Source organism: Cyanistes caeruleus, unplaced genomic scaffold (genome assembly GCF_971803275.1).
Source record: "Cyanistes caeruleus unplaced genomic scaffold, bCyaCae1.hap1.1 HAP1_SCAFFOLD_117, whole genome shotgun sequence".
Lineage (NCBI taxonomy): Eukaryota > Metazoa > Chordata > Aves > Passeriformes > Paridae > Cyanistes > Cyanistes caeruleus.
This window is the reverse complement of record NW_028255917.1, coordinates 527371-542919: the sequence shown is the minus strand read 5'-3', so window position 1 is coordinate 542919 and position 15549 is coordinate 527371. Positions and strand designations below refer to the sequence as shown.

Here is a 15549-nt window from a genome sequence, read left to right as displayed (position 1 = left end):
CTGGGCCCAAGGGGGGAAGGGGGCAGGAAAAGGGGAGGGTGGGGACAGTTTGGTGGCTTCTTCAGCTTCGGAGAAGAACACTTTGGGTGCAGAGCTGTTGTGGTGGGGAGAAGGGAATTTCGCCATCACCCAGATGGAGCTGCTGCTTCTTCTCCTTCTTCCCTCTTCATTGGTGGCCTCGCACCCCCTGTCCTGCCGGGACGTGTGGCAGTGCCAGCCACCACCGTGGAGCTGCTGATCCACCTCAGCCACTGGCCCGGGATCTCAGCTCATCCCTGCTGTTTCCAGCTGAGTGTTCCTCAGAGCCCTGCAGGAGCACCAGCACTGACTGCCAACCCGAGGGGGTTTGTGAAACAAAGCCTCTCCTCCATCCTTTCCCGTCTCAGCCCAGAAAGCTGTCACGGGGTCCCTGGCTCTGTTTTCTTGCTAATGCTGTAGTTATTGTTGTTTGTTTGCCTGGTTATAAATATTAGTAAAGAACTGTTATTCCTATCCCCAGATCTCTGCCTGAGAGCCCCTTGATTTCAGGATTATCATAATTCGGAGGGAGGGGGTCTACATTTTTCATTCCAAGGGAGGCTCCTGCCGTCCCTAGCAGTCACCTGTCTCTCAACACTGAGACATTTCCATGAGTAAATTTTACAAAGTTTTCAATAAAATTCTTATTGATAAATTTGCCTCCATTTCATTTCTAACAAGCTGTTCCTAAAGATCCCGTCAGGCTGTCTTAGACACTTTGGGCAAGGGATTCCTTCCAAGCTGGGCCACTTGGGGGGGGGATGGGGGCGGCCCCAGGGCGCAGGGCAGGGTGTGCAAGGGCCCTTTGTGACACGCTGCAGCACGGTCACCGTGGGATGGTGGCAACGGGAGCAGATGTCAAAGGGCCCTTTGTGACACGTGCTGACATAGGAGCTGGCGGTGACAGGGCCACGCCACAGTGCTCGGTGCACGCGACGGGTCAGGACGCGCCAGAGCGGTGCTGTGAGGAGCCCCCGCACAGCGCACTCCTTTGTGTCGGACCTGGAGCTTTTCTGAAGGATTATTCCTACAGGTGACCTCGAGGCCAGACCACAGGTCTTGCTGACCTGTGGCCTTGCTGAGCCTTCCTTCTTAAGGTTCTCTTGAGGGCAGACCGTGGGACTTGGTGACCCGGAGCTTTTCCGACGTGTCGCCCATCCCTGCAGTCTCTGCCCTTGAGACCAGACCACAATCCCTGTCGAGGAGCCTCCTGTCCTTGTGGCAGGAGCCCTCAAGACCCAAGTGCAGGACTCGCTGTCTTGCAATCTTGCCAGGACTTGAGTCTTGCAGGTGCCTTCCAGGCACGACTGCAGGACTTGCTGACTCTGAGCTTTTCCGAGCCATCTCTCCTGCAAGCAGCCATAAATCAAGTCACTGCCATGGAGCAGCGACCCCCAAGAGTGCCCAAGTTGGCCTGGCTTGAGGAGCAGGAAGAAGAAGGCTCTGGAGCTGTCCTGGCACAGGAGTCTGAAGAGGTGCAGGACTTCCAGGCACCACAGGAGGGTGAGTTGCAGAGCTCGGCCTTAGGGCTAGTGCCTGTTGCCAGCTTGGCCCCATCCCATTCCATGCCATGCCATCCCCTGGTGCTGTTCCTATGGAAAGGATTGGAGAGTCTGGAGGAAGATATGGAGCAGCGACCCCCAAGAGTGCCCAAGCTGGCCTGGGTGGAGGAGGAGGAGGTCGAGGAAGAAGGCCCTGGAGCTGCCCCAGCACCAGAGACCGAAGAGGTGCAGCAGTTGCAGCCGCTGGAGGAGGGTGAGTGGCAGAGCTGGGCCACAGGGCTGGTGCCTGTGGCCATCTTGGCCCCATCCCATCCCATTGCATCCCATCTCATCCCATCCCACACTGTCCTGTGGACACACACCCATGGACAGCACAAAAAAGGGCCTGGGGCTGCCCCCGCAGCAGTGGCCGTGCTGCATCCCCTGGGGCATCCCGGGACTGTCCCTGCCTGGGGAACGCAGGGCTGGGCTGTGCTCTCCCGCCTCTCCTGCAGCCCCTCAGCTCTGGCTGCTCTTTGCCAGATGCAGCCATGGACGGCACACAAGAGCAGGACACCGCCCGTGGCCGCTTCCGCAGAGCAGCGCAGGTACCTGCAGCCATCCCCACCTGCGCTGGGCCTGCTGGCACTGCTCAGCCCAGCACCGCACTTGGAGCACTCCATGCAACTTCCCTGCCTTCCTTCCCTTCTCCTACAGTTTCTTTACCAAATCATCACGAGAATTGGCAAGGAAGACACCAGACCTATGGACACTGAGGTCAAAGCATCCTCAGAGGTCTTGGTAGAACAAAGCAGCGCTGCCCAGCTGGATCTGCTTGTAGAGACGGCTCTTTTCAATCCAGAGCAAGTAAGCAGCCTGTGGCCAGCCTTTGATCCTCCAGCAATTGCTTGGCTTTCCCAAGCCACGCCTGTTGCTCACTTGGAGCTTTTGAGCCCATGGCAGCGTGCTGGAAGAGAAGCACTTGTCTGGGGAAGAAGCTGGGCACATTGCTGACTCCCTCTGCTAGCATTCCAAGTCTCCAGGTGCCTTCTCCAGGTGCCCGGCGTGGTGAGGTACATCCACCAGTGGCTCATGGCCAATGAGGCTGCTGAGCACAGGATGGACTGGGCCCTGATGCAAGTGGCCGAGGCAGAGCCCGATGATGTGGCCATCACTCTCCTGCGGGTGGCCCCAACGTGTGACAGGTATGGGGCCCAGCTGCCCCGAGGCCTCAGGGCTCCCCAGCCCATCACCCTGTACAGCCCGGCCCAGGGCTGTGAGCAACACAGACTTGCAGGGCCCTCTGGCTGCTCCCTTTGCCAACCCTGCTACAAAGTCGGCCCCCGAGCCTGCTGCCATGCTGCCAGCCTGCCCCTCAGGGGCCTGTCCCCACAGGGCTGGGCTGCCTGGCTGCTGCTGCCGCTCAGGGCCAGTGGGCACAGGCAGAGCTGGCGGCCAGCTCAGCTCCCCGCTGCTGCCCAGCCCACGGTGCTGTGTCTGACCCCGCAGAGCTGCTATGGCCATGTGGACGACCATCTTGCTCTCGCCCTGGATTTCAGAGGAAGTGACACCGCTCCTCATCAATGTGGTGGGGAGCTGGCCGCAGAAAAACCTGGGCACCTCTGATGGGGACAAGACGGCTGTCTTTTCCCTGACTGTGAGTTTCTGGAGCTGGCCTTTGCTCACCGCAAGGCCGGCCGCCTCTCCAGCAGCTCTGTTGCCTCCTTCCCCCACTGCATCTCCCTGCTTCAGGCACTGGCCACAAACCTGGCCTAGGGGCAGCTTCAGGGCCACCAGGCCCGCTGCTCCCCCTGCGTCTGTCCCGGCCTCTCCCTGCCACGCTCAGGCCCTGCCACACGGACGCCCCGGCACTGAGCGCTGTCTCAGGCTGCTTTGTCCTCTGCAGGCAACTCTGGTGATGTGGAAGATCCTCCAGGGGCCCTGTTGTCCACAGATCCTCACAGTCTATTTCCCCCGCCTCTTTGTGCATCTCCTCTTCCAAACATACTTCAGTACTTTGTATAGGACAGAGGACGTCCATACCTTCTGGAAGGAATGCCAGGAGCAACACGGCCTCTCCACCAGCCCCAACAGGTGCTCCATGCCACTCCTCCTGTCCCTGCCACTTCCCCAGCCTCGGAGCCAGCACTCCCAGCGTCACCTGGGCTTTGCTGTGCACACAGGTTTGCAGTGCAGACCCTGAAGGCCCTGCTCTGCAGTCTCCACTTGGAGCATGTGGTGGTGGCAATGGAACGCAAGCGTGGCTGGGACACGCTGCTCTGTGCTGACACCCACCACTATGCCGTGGGTCTGCTGGCCAGGTGAGCCCCCCTTCTCCCCACTGCCTCTGACATTTGTGACCCCTGCCCGGGATGCCCCCCACAGTCCCCGTGGCCATGGGCCTGAGGGCCTCGTCAGCGAGGGATGGCCAAGGAGACTGCAAAAGGCTGTGAGAGGAGGGTGCCCAGGAGCAGCCACATCTCAAGGGCCCAAATCCCCTCACAGGGTGCTGGGGCAATAGGACAACTGTGTCCATCAGTCCTGGGAGAGGTTTCTCGCACCCTTGCTGAGACTCTTTCTGCCATTTTCCGCCTTCCAGGGTAATGCGCCGTGCATCCATCCACTTGTGCAAAAGCATCTTAAGCTACCTGCTTGAGGTGCTCAGCAAACCGTTGCCACTCTGGGATGTCTCTGCCATGGCATTCCTTGTGGAGGTGAGCCTGATGGCCAGCACTACCTCGCTCAGCTCCCTGCCAGCCCTGTCCCCTGGCATAGCCACAGCTGCCTGGGACGGCACCCGCGCCCTGTGCTGCTGCCTGGGCCCAGCCCTGCGCACTTCCAGGCTCCTGCCAGCCAGCTCCCCTCTCACTGCCCTGTGCCTTTCAGCTCCTAGATTGCCTGGATTTGAGTGACTGTGGTGACAGCCTAATGGATATCTTGTATAAGTACCTGTGGTACAATTCCACAGAGATGCATCACCAGGTTCTCAGGGCTCTCCTCCTGCTAAAGGACCGTCCCTCCATGGTGAGAAGGGGGCAGCAGCTGAAGCCGTGTGGGCAGCATGAGGCTGGGCAATGCTGTCACTTGGCCTTGGCTGGCCTTTGCCTTGGGCGCTGAGGCAGCTCCTCCCAGCTCTCCTGCCTCCTGCTTCAGCTGCCCGAGTGCTTTGGGACAGCCCTTTGGCCTCTGGGCCCTGCGGCAGCTGCCCGGGCTTTCACACACTTGTGTTCTGCACAGGCCGAAAGAATGCAGAGCCTGACAGGAAGACTAGTGCACCTCCTGTGGGACTTGGACAGTGACGTGGCCAGGATGAGCACTGCTCTTCTGAGCCATATTTTCCTGAAAGAAGACACCCCAATATCCTGGCGCAGGGCCCTGCAGCTGGCTGAGCCGCTCCTGAAACTCCTGGACAATGTAAGGCTCTGTGCCCCAGCCACAGCCACTGCCTGCTGCCTGGACACTTTGTGCCCTGTGCATTTGCAGGCCTGCACCAATGTGGGCCACAAGAAGCCAATGATGAGGTCATTTTTCCTTCCTTCCTTTCATACAGCCTGATAGCCACGTGCAGCTGCTCTCCATGTCTCTCCTTCGAAGAGTGATGTCTTCGGCAGAAGAAGAAGGAAGAAAGCCCCTGAAGGAACGAGTGTACCAGAGCCTGCTCCCACTCTTTTTCCACTGCCAAGATGAGAATCGGCATGTGGCAGAGGTGAGGACTCCTGGGCTGCTGCTGCGCCTTGGCAGGGGGCTCAGCTGCCTCCTGCCCTGACGCAGGCTTGCAGGCTGCAGCCTCCTCCAGCCCTTGGCACTGGGACACTCCTGTGCCCTGCCTTGTGGGGCCATTTGCTGCTCTCTGCTGCTCCACAGGCCTCTCGGACAACGCTCCTTCGCGCGGCTGACTTCCTGAAGAGGCCAGACCTGGAGAAAGCTGTGAGGAAGGAGAAGCTGTGGAAGTTTGCCAAGCTCGTGGTAAGGACAGCCTGGAAGTCCCAGCCTCAAGCTACAGAAGCCCCCTGGCCCCGGTGCTCGGTGTGTGGGGCTGGCAGCTGTGCCCCTGCCCACTGCTGCAGCCGGGGGCCGCACGGCTTCTTCTCCAGCCCCCTGTGGCCCCGAGCCGGGTGCCGATGGAGCCCCGGCCCAGCGGGGCTGCGGGCCGGGCCGGCACCGCGGCTCCCCGGGCAGCAGCCGGCCCTCTGCCCCCTCCAGAGCCCGGCGCCAGCGGCTGCTGGCCGGGCCTCAGGGCTGGCCGGGCACGGGAGGCCGGGGCTGGCCGCAGGCAGCAGCGCCCGGCCGAGGGACAGAGCCCGCGCCAACCCTTCCCTCCTGCCGCTCTCTCCAGCTGGCCGACCACAGGATCCCCTTGGCCGAGCACCTGCGCCGGGCCCTGCAGTACCTGCAGGACCCACAGGAGACCCTGCGAGCGGCGGCCATCAGGGTCATCGGTGAGTCCCGAGCCCGGGCTCCCTCCCCGCCCCGCCGCAGCTCGGCCCCAGCCCCGGCTGCTGCCCCGGCAGCGGCACCCGGGCCCGGCGCCCTGGAGCCCCGGCTGTCCTCGGGGCTGCTGCTGCCGGCCTCTGGCAGCCGTGCCCTTGGGCTGAGTCAGGGTGCGGCAAGGGCTCGGACTGAGCCCTGCCGGGGCAGGAGGCCGTGTGGCCACAGGGCTGGCAGCGCCGCTGGCAGGGAGCTGTGCTGCTGGGACCCTGACAGGCTCTGTGTTCTCAGGGATGGCCGGGGAGCAGCTGAGGGGGCAGCACGCAGAGCTCCAGGTCTTGTGCAGAGGTGAGCCAGGGCAGCGGGCTGACAGCGGTGGCTGTCGGGGGCAGCTGCAAGCCCTGGCCTGGCTGTGGAGGGCTCTGCTCCCTGTCCCGGTAAGGGGCGGCGTGGGCAGAGCACAGTGAGATTTCAGGGCCACGTGGGGCATTTGTGGCCAGCAGCTTCGGGCTGACCCCCTTGGTCCCTGCTCCCTCCTGGCCAAGGCAAGAGCCGGCTGGCATGGCCCTGGCAGGGGGCTCTCGCTGGGCCCCCACAGCTCTGGGGTGTGACCGTGGCTCTGTTTGTCTCTCTTGCAGCCCTCGAACGCCTGACGGAGGACAGAAGCGGTGCCGTGTCAGACCTGGCACTTGAAACGCTGTATGTCCTCCGGGCCATCCAGAGTGCCCGATATTCCATCCTGCAGAGGGTGCACGATCAATTCCTCAGGGCATGGAGGACACGGCCTCGTCTGTCGGGCCTGGGCTGGCTGCGCTGCTGCAGATGTGCTCAAGGCTGATATGGGACGTTCTGTTTGCTGGGGCCACCTGGGCCAGCCGGGATTTTTTATTTCATAAGAATTGTTTTCTTCTATTTTTTTCTTTTTAGTATGTAAATAGTATAGGATATGTTAGGGCTGAGAGGCTCTATCTTCTGGGGCCACATGGGCCATTTGTTATTTTTTTTTTTCATAGAGATTGTACTTTTCTTCGTTTCGTTTCCATCTAGTATGTAAATAATATAGGATATGTTATAAACCACAAGAGTCCCGAGACCTTTCTTTTGCTGCCCAGGGTGTGTGGGGCATAGGGGAAGAGAGGGAAAAGGGTTCTTGTGTCCAGCAACCTGCCGGGGCGTGCAGTGGTGCAGGGGAAATGGCCAGAAGCCCCTTGGCCTTTGGTGGTTGTGCTGAAGCCACAAGCCCTGTGGCAGGCAGGAAGCGCCATCTGTGTCCTGCTGCCCGTGTGTTGCTGCCGTGATGGCTGAGGAGCTGCTGGAGCTCCTGTGGGGCTGCGGCGCTGCTGCCGGGCCAGGCTGGTGGAGCCCCTGAGGGCACGGGGTGCTGGGAGGCCGTGAAGGGATGAGGGGCTGCGGAGGCCCAGACGGGACAAGGCAGTGGGAAGGCACGAGGGGCATGTGTGAGGGAGTGGGTGGCAGGAGGTTCCAAGGGGACAGAAGGCCCTGGAGGAGCCGGGGTGGTGGAAAGCCCTGAGGAATTGGGTGTCAGAGGCCATAAGCAGCCCCCGGGCAGCCGCCTGGTCCCTTACTCCTGGCTGCTCCGGTGCTGCCCCAAAATGTCCCCCAGGCCTGCAGCAGAAGGCCTGGAGGCTGGGACACCACCCCAGCGGGAGGGTGGGGACAGCCCGAGGTGCCCAGGCTGGGCTGGCTGGGGACATGGAGGGCAGAGGGTGCTGCCAGGCCACGGCCACTGGGTGCCTCCAGGAAGGGGCAGTGGGCAGAGGCAGGGCTGGCGGCCAGCCCGGGCCCTCGCGGTTGCCCAGGCCACGCTGCTGTGACCAAGGCCCCCCTGACACAGAGCTCGGGGCCCACAGAGCTGCTGCCACCATGGGGAGGGTGGCGATGTCTCCTCCAGCAGGGCTGCCCAGTGGCTGCTGCCCAAGCGGCTCTGGAGCCCACAGAAACAGCAGCACAGTGTGCCCAGGAACAGCAGCAGCCCCAACGTCGGCACCTGCGCACTGAGGCGTCCGCAGCAGCCGGATGCCAAACAGGGGGAGGCTGTGGGCACAATTGCCTTTGCTTTGGCAAAAGGCTTCAGCAGAGTTGGCCACAATGGCTTTCTCTTCACTTGCAGCCTCACAGCGACGCTTGCCAGCTTCAGCTGTAGCCTGTGCCCGTGACTGACTTGGATGGCCGTGCTTGAAGGCGAGCTCGCCTTCCACACTCAGGTGTCCCAAGGCAGCGGCATTGGCGCCATCCTGAGAAAGAGAGAGAGAGAGAGTGTCTGATGGGGCAGGAGCCCTGTGCTGCAGCTGCCCTCCCTCTCTTCTGTCCAGGCACCTTAAAGACACATGAAACCAAATCCTGGACTTGCTTGGAACAAAGGAAGAAGCAGCATGCGCTGAAAAAAAGCAGGGACTTACACGGCTCAGTTTTGCTCTCCACTTGGGCAATCCCAGAATCCCTGAGCACTTGGTGTTGCAAAGTATCATCAACATCATCCAGTCTCCAACCATCCTGCCATGGGCACAGGTGGTGTGCAGGCACAGGTGTCACTAGAATTGGGAGAACACTTTTCCATGTTGACCTTTTCCTCTCCTGGATTTCAAGCAAAGATGAAAAAATCATCTGGTGGATGACAGGTGAATAGTGTAGCTCACAGAACTAGGAGTAGGAGTCTCCAGTGGCCCATGGTGTGTCCATTCAACCATTGTTAGGTCGTCCATTTGGAGCTCGGGCACAGGCACCAGGCTGGTCCATTTCAGCATCCCAAAGTCTTGGTGGCTCCCTGTGCACCCACTGTCTCCTGAATCCATTCTTGAATTCCCAGTTACTGCTGTGCAGGACATGAGAACACAGGAACAGCTTGTTTGGCTCATTCTTGCCTTTGCTGCTCCTGCCTAAAGGAATCATCAGGACTATATGCTGATGGAATGGGATCGCCGAACAGCAGGGACTTTGTCTCTAGTGTCTGAAACTAAAACCTTGTCTGACTGTTCAGACACTCTAAAATCCAGGGTGAGAATGACAGCTTTGGTATGGAAGAATCCTAGAAATCTTGACTTGTGATTTTTCTAGTCAAGGATTTGAATGCCAGTGTGGAAATTACCAAAATATTCAAACTTGTTTTCATTGGCAACCCCTTTGAAATGGCATCAGCACACCTCCAGGGGACAGGGTATGACAGTGGGGACAGTACTTGGCAGCTCATGGCTTCAGATGTGGGAGGTAAATATTTTGCCTAGGTACACATTGAAGTTCAAGTTTTCCCAGGGTTTGGATTGACTGGTCATTGCAGGTAACTTTAATCAATGCAAAAGGATGTAAAAGCAGAGTTTCTGGAGAATGTGCACTAGGGAGGGAATAGGGAGAAAACCTTGAACACAGCCAGCAGGCTCTGGAAAAATTTATAAAAGTTAAAATTAAAAATAGATGTAGCTTTGTGACTGTTCAGACAGGACTCCTTGTGTCTGGAGGTGATCATAAAACATTTTAAAATCTTAGGAAGTTCGGGAACTCAGAAAGAAAGTTAGGCTTGGCAAGCCCTGGGAAAAGTAGGCCCTGGAAATGTTAGGCCTTGTGCTTGCTAAAGATCATGTGAAACTGCACCTGTGTAATCAATATATGATAAATGATAGAATTGTTAGATGTGATTAGATATAATTATTGTTTAAAGAACATGAGGAACAATGTTAGGGGGCTGGGGTGGGATCACGAGAAATCCATGCTTGGGTAAAAACAATGCATACAATAGAACAATGTAAGTTTAATAATTAATATCTAAGTTGTATAACGATAGAGTATAAAAGATGTTCAACTCAAAAGCAAGATGGGTCAGATTTGGGTCTGTGTACCCCTGACACCCAGAGCTCTTCAATAAAGCACCTGCATATAATCATTGTGTGATGATGTGTGTTCCTGAACTCTAACATTTTGGTGCCCCAGATGGGACCTTGTGAGTGCTGCTGAGCGAGCTCGCGACCCGATCCTGCTCCAGCCGGCACCGAGGGATTCTCGGGGAGCCCATCGGCCGCGACCGTCTGCGCTGCTCACAGCGTCCCCAGGAGAAGAGGTAAGGTGCTTTCACTTTGGTTTGGGTGCCTGCCAATAAGACGCAGCAAAAGCTGCGCTTGGTTGGGCTAAAGGAATTCCTGTTGGGATTGCCCGGGCGCCGTCCGTCAGACGACTGCGAAAGCGTTGCAGGTTCGGCATTTGTGGTGTATTGTAGTTGTGACATGGAGAAGCTTAAAGGGGTTTTGGGCAGCAATGCTCTCATAGCAGGAACTTCTCCTTTGGGGTGCTTATTAGCACATTGGAAACAAGGTCACTTTGGGGAAGAATTACATAAGGCTGAATTGATTTTGGTGAGATCTCCCCATGGAAAAAGACCCCTGTGACACTGTCTCATCTGTTGGTAGCTATAACCTCTCTCTTTCTTTACTTTGTTTTCTTTCTCCTCTCTCTCTCTCTCACTCCCTCTCCTCTATCACATAACCCTTGTTATCACTAAAATAAATGTACATTATTGCTGTTGTGATTTCAACTGAAATCCCTTGTGTCCTTTGTGCCTTCTGAGATCAAAGAAACTTCTCGCGACTCCCACTGGCGTTAGCGAATCGTGACATTTAAACTGGAGTCACGGACAGGATTTGTGACAGACAGAAGGGGCTGCAGGTTTGTTGTGCAGTCTGTATTAGGGGAAAGATGTTTTGCTCCAGCCGCACCCAGCCCGACACTCCCAAGAGAGTGAGCGGTGTCTAGAAAGCAAGGGGGAGCGACTCGAATTTCCCACAAACTGCACACGCCGAGGTGAAAAGCACCCCACACTCACTTGAGGGCTCTGTCTGCAGAATTTCACAAAAGATCTCTTAGTGCAAAAGGGTGGGAATGTTTTTGTTGTTGTTGTGTGTGTGAATTTTGAGTGCTTGGTGTAGCAAAGAGACAATCAGAATTTTAAACTGAAAGAGTGCCTCCCGAGCAGATTTGGTCTTTTTACCCACACAGGGAAGCAAAAAGCAGTGTGTGTGTGGGTGTGGGTGTGGGTGTGGGTGTGTGTGGGTGTATAATTGAAGTTTATACCTCCCTGTAGTGGTTTTCCCTTTGTAAAAATGACTGAAAAGGGCAGTGCAGAAGTTAAAGCTGCATTTTATGCTCTGTTAGCAAAACACAATGCCAGACCTTCTCCGGGAGGGGAAAAGCAGGCGCTTAGTTCCTGATTTAATTTGGAAAATGTGATTGATAGAGTGTGTTCTTTACAAGGTGAAAGAAAATTTAAACTAGGCAAAAATCAAACTCTACTCTGCTCAGTTTTGGGAGCTTGTTTTACAGCAGCTCTAAAAACTGGCTTTAAGCAAAGAAGTGAGGAAAGAACTAGAATAGACTCCTTCTAAAACCTAGTTGAAATTTTGCAAAAACAATTAAATGAAGAAAAGAGTAAGATCCATCTGTTGCGAGCAGCCCTCCAGGATGAAAATTCAAAAATGCTGACTCGCTAAAAGAAACAGAAGAGGGGGATACCCCTGTCCTGAATCAAATTTACCCTCCAAAAGAGCTAATTCATTCCAGTAGAAATGATGGACCTGTAAAAATGGCAGAAGAAAAATCAGAGAAAGCAAAGGTGTTAGATGCATTGGTTCTCTTAAGGAAAACCCAGACAAGAGAAAAGAAATCTCTCACTGCCAGTATTGGTGGTCACTGGAGATAAAGAAGGGGGTCCCCAACAAGGTAATAGATGGCTTCTCACTTCAAGGTTGAGTGAAGTTGTTTCTAATTGGCACTGTCCCAAGTTCATTGTATGGAATGCCCCATTGGATAACCCAGCACAGCTCCACAGGCTCTGGGCTGTGAGCCAAAGCCGTCTCCTTCTCAGCTTCTGGGAGTGGAGCCCAAAGAGCCTCAGAATCAGGGAAACTGGGAACTCTGCCTCTCCTGGGTGAGCAGAGAGGCAGAGGTTGCTTTTATTTCAAGTGCTCACTAGAGATAACAAAACTGGACACATACTGATTACAGCAATAGTGTGTAGAGAATATTTGAACAGAAGGTGGGCATGATATTTTAGTAAAGGCCTGTCTGCATAAACCAGCTTTTGGTATAAGTTGTGATATTAAAGGCTCATGTCCTTGAAACTTTCCTGAAGCAGAGAGAATGAAGCAAAACAATATCCTTGTGTATAAGAGAAAAAAATGTAAACCTGTGTGGATTAACCAAGAGTAACTTGCTTAGCCCAGGGACCCTGTAAAACCCTATAAAAGTGTGCTAAAAATAGAAATAAATGGTGTTCTCCATACTTCTGTGAAGACTAGGCTGAATAGTCTGAGCTGTTTCTCAATAATAGTGGGTCCTATACATCCACTTTTTACTTTTGCAGTTAACACTGGAGCCCAAATTTCTGTGTTGACCAATAAAGACTAGTGCAGGATTTGAGAGCAATATATGGAATAACTAAAGATATTTACCCAGTGGTAGCTAATCCTTGCACATTGTTAACATCTATAAAAATGAAATATAAATGGTTTACTGTACTTGAATTAAAAGATGCCTTTTTCTGCACACCCCTTGACAAAAAAAAGCAGGAAACTGTTTGTCTTTGAGTGGGAAAATCCAGAAAATAGAAGGAAAACTCAGCTCACTTGGACACGACTCCCACAAGGACACAAGAACATTCCAACCCTATTTGGAAGCCAGCTGGGGAAGGAGCTGGAGATTTGGACCGAGAACGGGCAAGTACTGAGAAAACAATACCTGCTGTTACAGTATGTTGAGGATATACTGATAGCTACAGAAGAGAAAACAACCTGCATAAAGGTACCAATTGAAATTTGAAATCAGCTGGGAATGGGAGGATATAAGGAGTCTAAAGAAAAGGCACAAATTGCCTGGCAGACTGTGATTTCCCTGGGATGTGAAATCTCACCAGGGCAATGTAAGCTGGGTACTAATTGTATTCAAGCTATTTGTGCTATTCCAGAACCCCAGAACGTGCATGAGCTGCGAGTCTTCCTTGGGATGACAGGGTGGTGCTGCCTGTGGATCATGGACTATGGACTAATTGCAAAAGCCCTGGATGAGGCCCAGAAGACGCAGCCGTTTACCTGGGGCAGAGCACAGAAGGAGGCCTTCCTCAAACTGAAGGAGGCATTGACAACTGCTCCGGCGTTCGGATTGCCAGATTTGTCCAAAGATTTCCAGCTGTTTGTGCATGAAAGGCTACACCTAGCACTGGGAGTGCTGAGCCAAGGTTTGGGAAGCTGGGAAAGGCCGGTCGGCTGCTTTTCCAAACAGCTTGACAAGGGGAGTGCTGGGTGGCCTTCATGCCTGCGGGCAGTTGCAGCCAACGTGATGCTGCCACAAGAAGCCAGGAAACTCACCATGGGTAGACACATAGATGTCTCTGTGCCACACATGGTGAGCACTGTTTTAGAACAAAAGAGGGGCCATTGGCTATCTCCAAGCAGGATGATGAAATTCCAGGTAATCCTGACTGAGCAGGATGATGTCACACTAAAGACAACTGACCTCTTGAATGCAGCTCTGTTCCTGGGTACCACAACTGAAGAAGGCCCATTAGAGCATGACTGTGCAGAAGTAATAGAGGACACCTATTTGGCAAGAGAAGACCTGAAAGACATCCCACTGGAGCAAGCAGAGTGAGAGCTATTCACAGATGGAAGCAGCTTGGTGGAGAACGGGACCAGATACGCTGGGTATGCGGTAACAACAGTCAGTGCAATAGCGGAGGCAAAAGCATTATCAGCAAATGCATCTGCCCAGAGGGCAGAACTGGTTGCCTTAAGCAGAGCACTAGAATTGAGTAAAGGGAAAAGGGGAAACATCTGGACTGGCTCAGAGTATGCTTTGGAGTAGTGCATGTCCACAGAGTGCTGTGGAAAGAAAGAAGACTGCTGTCTGCTCAAGGCACACGCATTAAACATCAAGATGCAGTCCTGCAATTGATAAAAGCAATACAAAACCTGAACAAGTAGCAATTATGCACTGCAAAGGACACCAATCAGGAAACTCCAAAATTTGTGAAGAAAATGGAAAAGCAGACTGGACAGCTCGACAGATTGCTCGAAAACGGCAAAGAACAATGGCATTGATATCTTAAAAAGTTAATGTATCTCAATTTAATTTGCCTCCAAAACAAAAATATTCAATAGGAGATGAGAAATTGGGGCATTTGCTAAATGTTTTTTTTTTTTTTTTGAGACAACTTAGGGAATTTTGTGGGATTTTAATGGAATTTTGTGGGAAATTGAGGAGATTTAGGGAATTTCGTGTGATTTTTCTGGAATTTTGTGGACCTTTGTGTAGATTTTGTGGGATGTTTCTGGAATTTGTTAAGGTTTTGAGGAGATTTAGGAAATTTTGTGGGATTTTTCATGAATTTTTTTTATATTTGAGGACATTTTGTAGGATGTTGGTGGAATTTGGTAGGGTTTTGAAAAAAGTCAGGGATTTTTGTGAGATTTTCTGGGATTTTGAGCTAACTTGAAGAATTTTGAGGGATTTTTCTTAGATTTTCTGTGAATTGATGGAGATTTTATGGGATGTTTCAGGAATTTGGTTGGGTTTTGAGAAGATTTAGGGGATTTGTGAGATTTCTCTGGAAATTTGTGGGGCTTATAAATTTTGTGGGATTTTTCTCAAATTGTGTGGACATTTGTGGAAATTTTGTGAGATGGTCCTGGAATTTTGTGGGATATTGAGGAAATTTAGTGATTTTTGAGAAATTCTTCTTGAATTTTGTGGACATTCGTGTAGATTTTGTGGGATGTTGCAGGAATTTGGTAGAAATTGGAGAAGATTTAAGGAATTGTGTGGGGCTTTTCCAGAATTTTGTGGGATTTGGAGGAGACTTGAAGAATTTTGAGGGATTTTTGCTAGATAATGTGGAAGTTTGTGGAGATTTTTTTGCGATGTCTCTGGAATTTTGTAATGTTTTGAGGAGATTTAGGGAAGTTTGTTGCATTTTATGCAATTTTGTGGGGCTCTCCCAGAATTTTTTGCGATATTGAGGAGATTTTGTGGGATGTTTCTGGAATTTTGTGGGATTTTTGTGGGATTTGTACGAGACATGAATAATCTTGGGGGATTTTTCTTAGATGTTTTTTGAAATTGTTGGAGATTTTGTGAGATGTTGCAGGAATTTGGTTGTGTTTTGAGAAGATTGAGGGAATTTTGTGGGATTTTCCTGGAATTTTGTGGAATTTCTCTAGAATTCGGTGGGATATTGAGGAGATTTTGTGAGATGTTTGTGGGATTTTGAGGAGACTTGAAGAATTTTGTGAGATTTTTCTTGAATTTTGCGGACATTTGTGGACATTTTGTGGGATGTTTCTGGAGTTTGGTCAGGTTTTGAGAAGATTCAAGGAATTTTGTAACATTTTCCTGGAATTTTGAGGATTTCTCTCGAATTCTGTGAGATTTGGAGGAGACTTGAAGAACTTTGAGGGAATTTTCTTAGATTTTGTGGGACATTTGTGGAGATTTTTTGAGATGTCTGTGGAATTTTGTGGGATATTGAGGAAATTTAGTGATTTTTGTGGGATTTTTCTTGAATTTTGTGGACATTTGTGGAGATTTTGTAGGATGATGCAGGAATTTGGTTGTGTTTTGAGAAGAT

General features: G+C 52.8%; 1 protein-coding gene across 1 annotated transcript in view; it reads left to right on the top strand.

Annotated features, from left to right (window-relative positions):
* Nucleotides 1–890: 890 nt before the first annotated feature.
* Nucleotides 891–15549, top strand: part of LOC147646173 (maestro heat-like repeat-containing protein family member 7) — an 89632-nt gene continuing 74973 nt past the window's right edge. The window contains exons 1-15 of the mRNA XM_086873847.1: nucleotides 891–1521; nucleotides 1621–1773; nucleotides 2043–2107; nucleotides 2217–2366; nucleotides 2556–2704; nucleotides 3009–3156; nucleotides 3406–3593; nucleotides 3683–3820; nucleotides 4099–4213; nucleotides 4386–4523; nucleotides 4737–4913; nucleotides 5050–5205; nucleotides 5364–5465; nucleotides 5836–5938; nucleotides 6219–6275. Of these exons, the coding sequence (XP_086729973.1) occupies nucleotides 1398–1521; nucleotides 1621–1773; nucleotides 2043–2107; nucleotides 2217–2366; nucleotides 2556–2704; nucleotides 3009–3156; nucleotides 3406–3593; nucleotides 3683–3820; nucleotides 4099–4213; nucleotides 4386–4523; nucleotides 4737–4913; nucleotides 5050–5205; nucleotides 5364–5465; nucleotides 5836–5938; nucleotides 6219–6275 (1963 nt within the window). The 5' untranslated portion in view covers nucleotides 891–1397. The remainder of the gene's footprint in view (nucleotides 1522–1620; nucleotides 1774–2042; nucleotides 2108–2216; nucleotides 2367–2555; nucleotides 2705–3008; nucleotides 3157–3405; nucleotides 3594–3682; nucleotides 3821–4098; nucleotides 4214–4385; nucleotides 4524–4736; nucleotides 4914–5049; nucleotides 5206–5363; nucleotides 5466–5835; nucleotides 5939–6218; nucleotides 6276–15549) is intronic.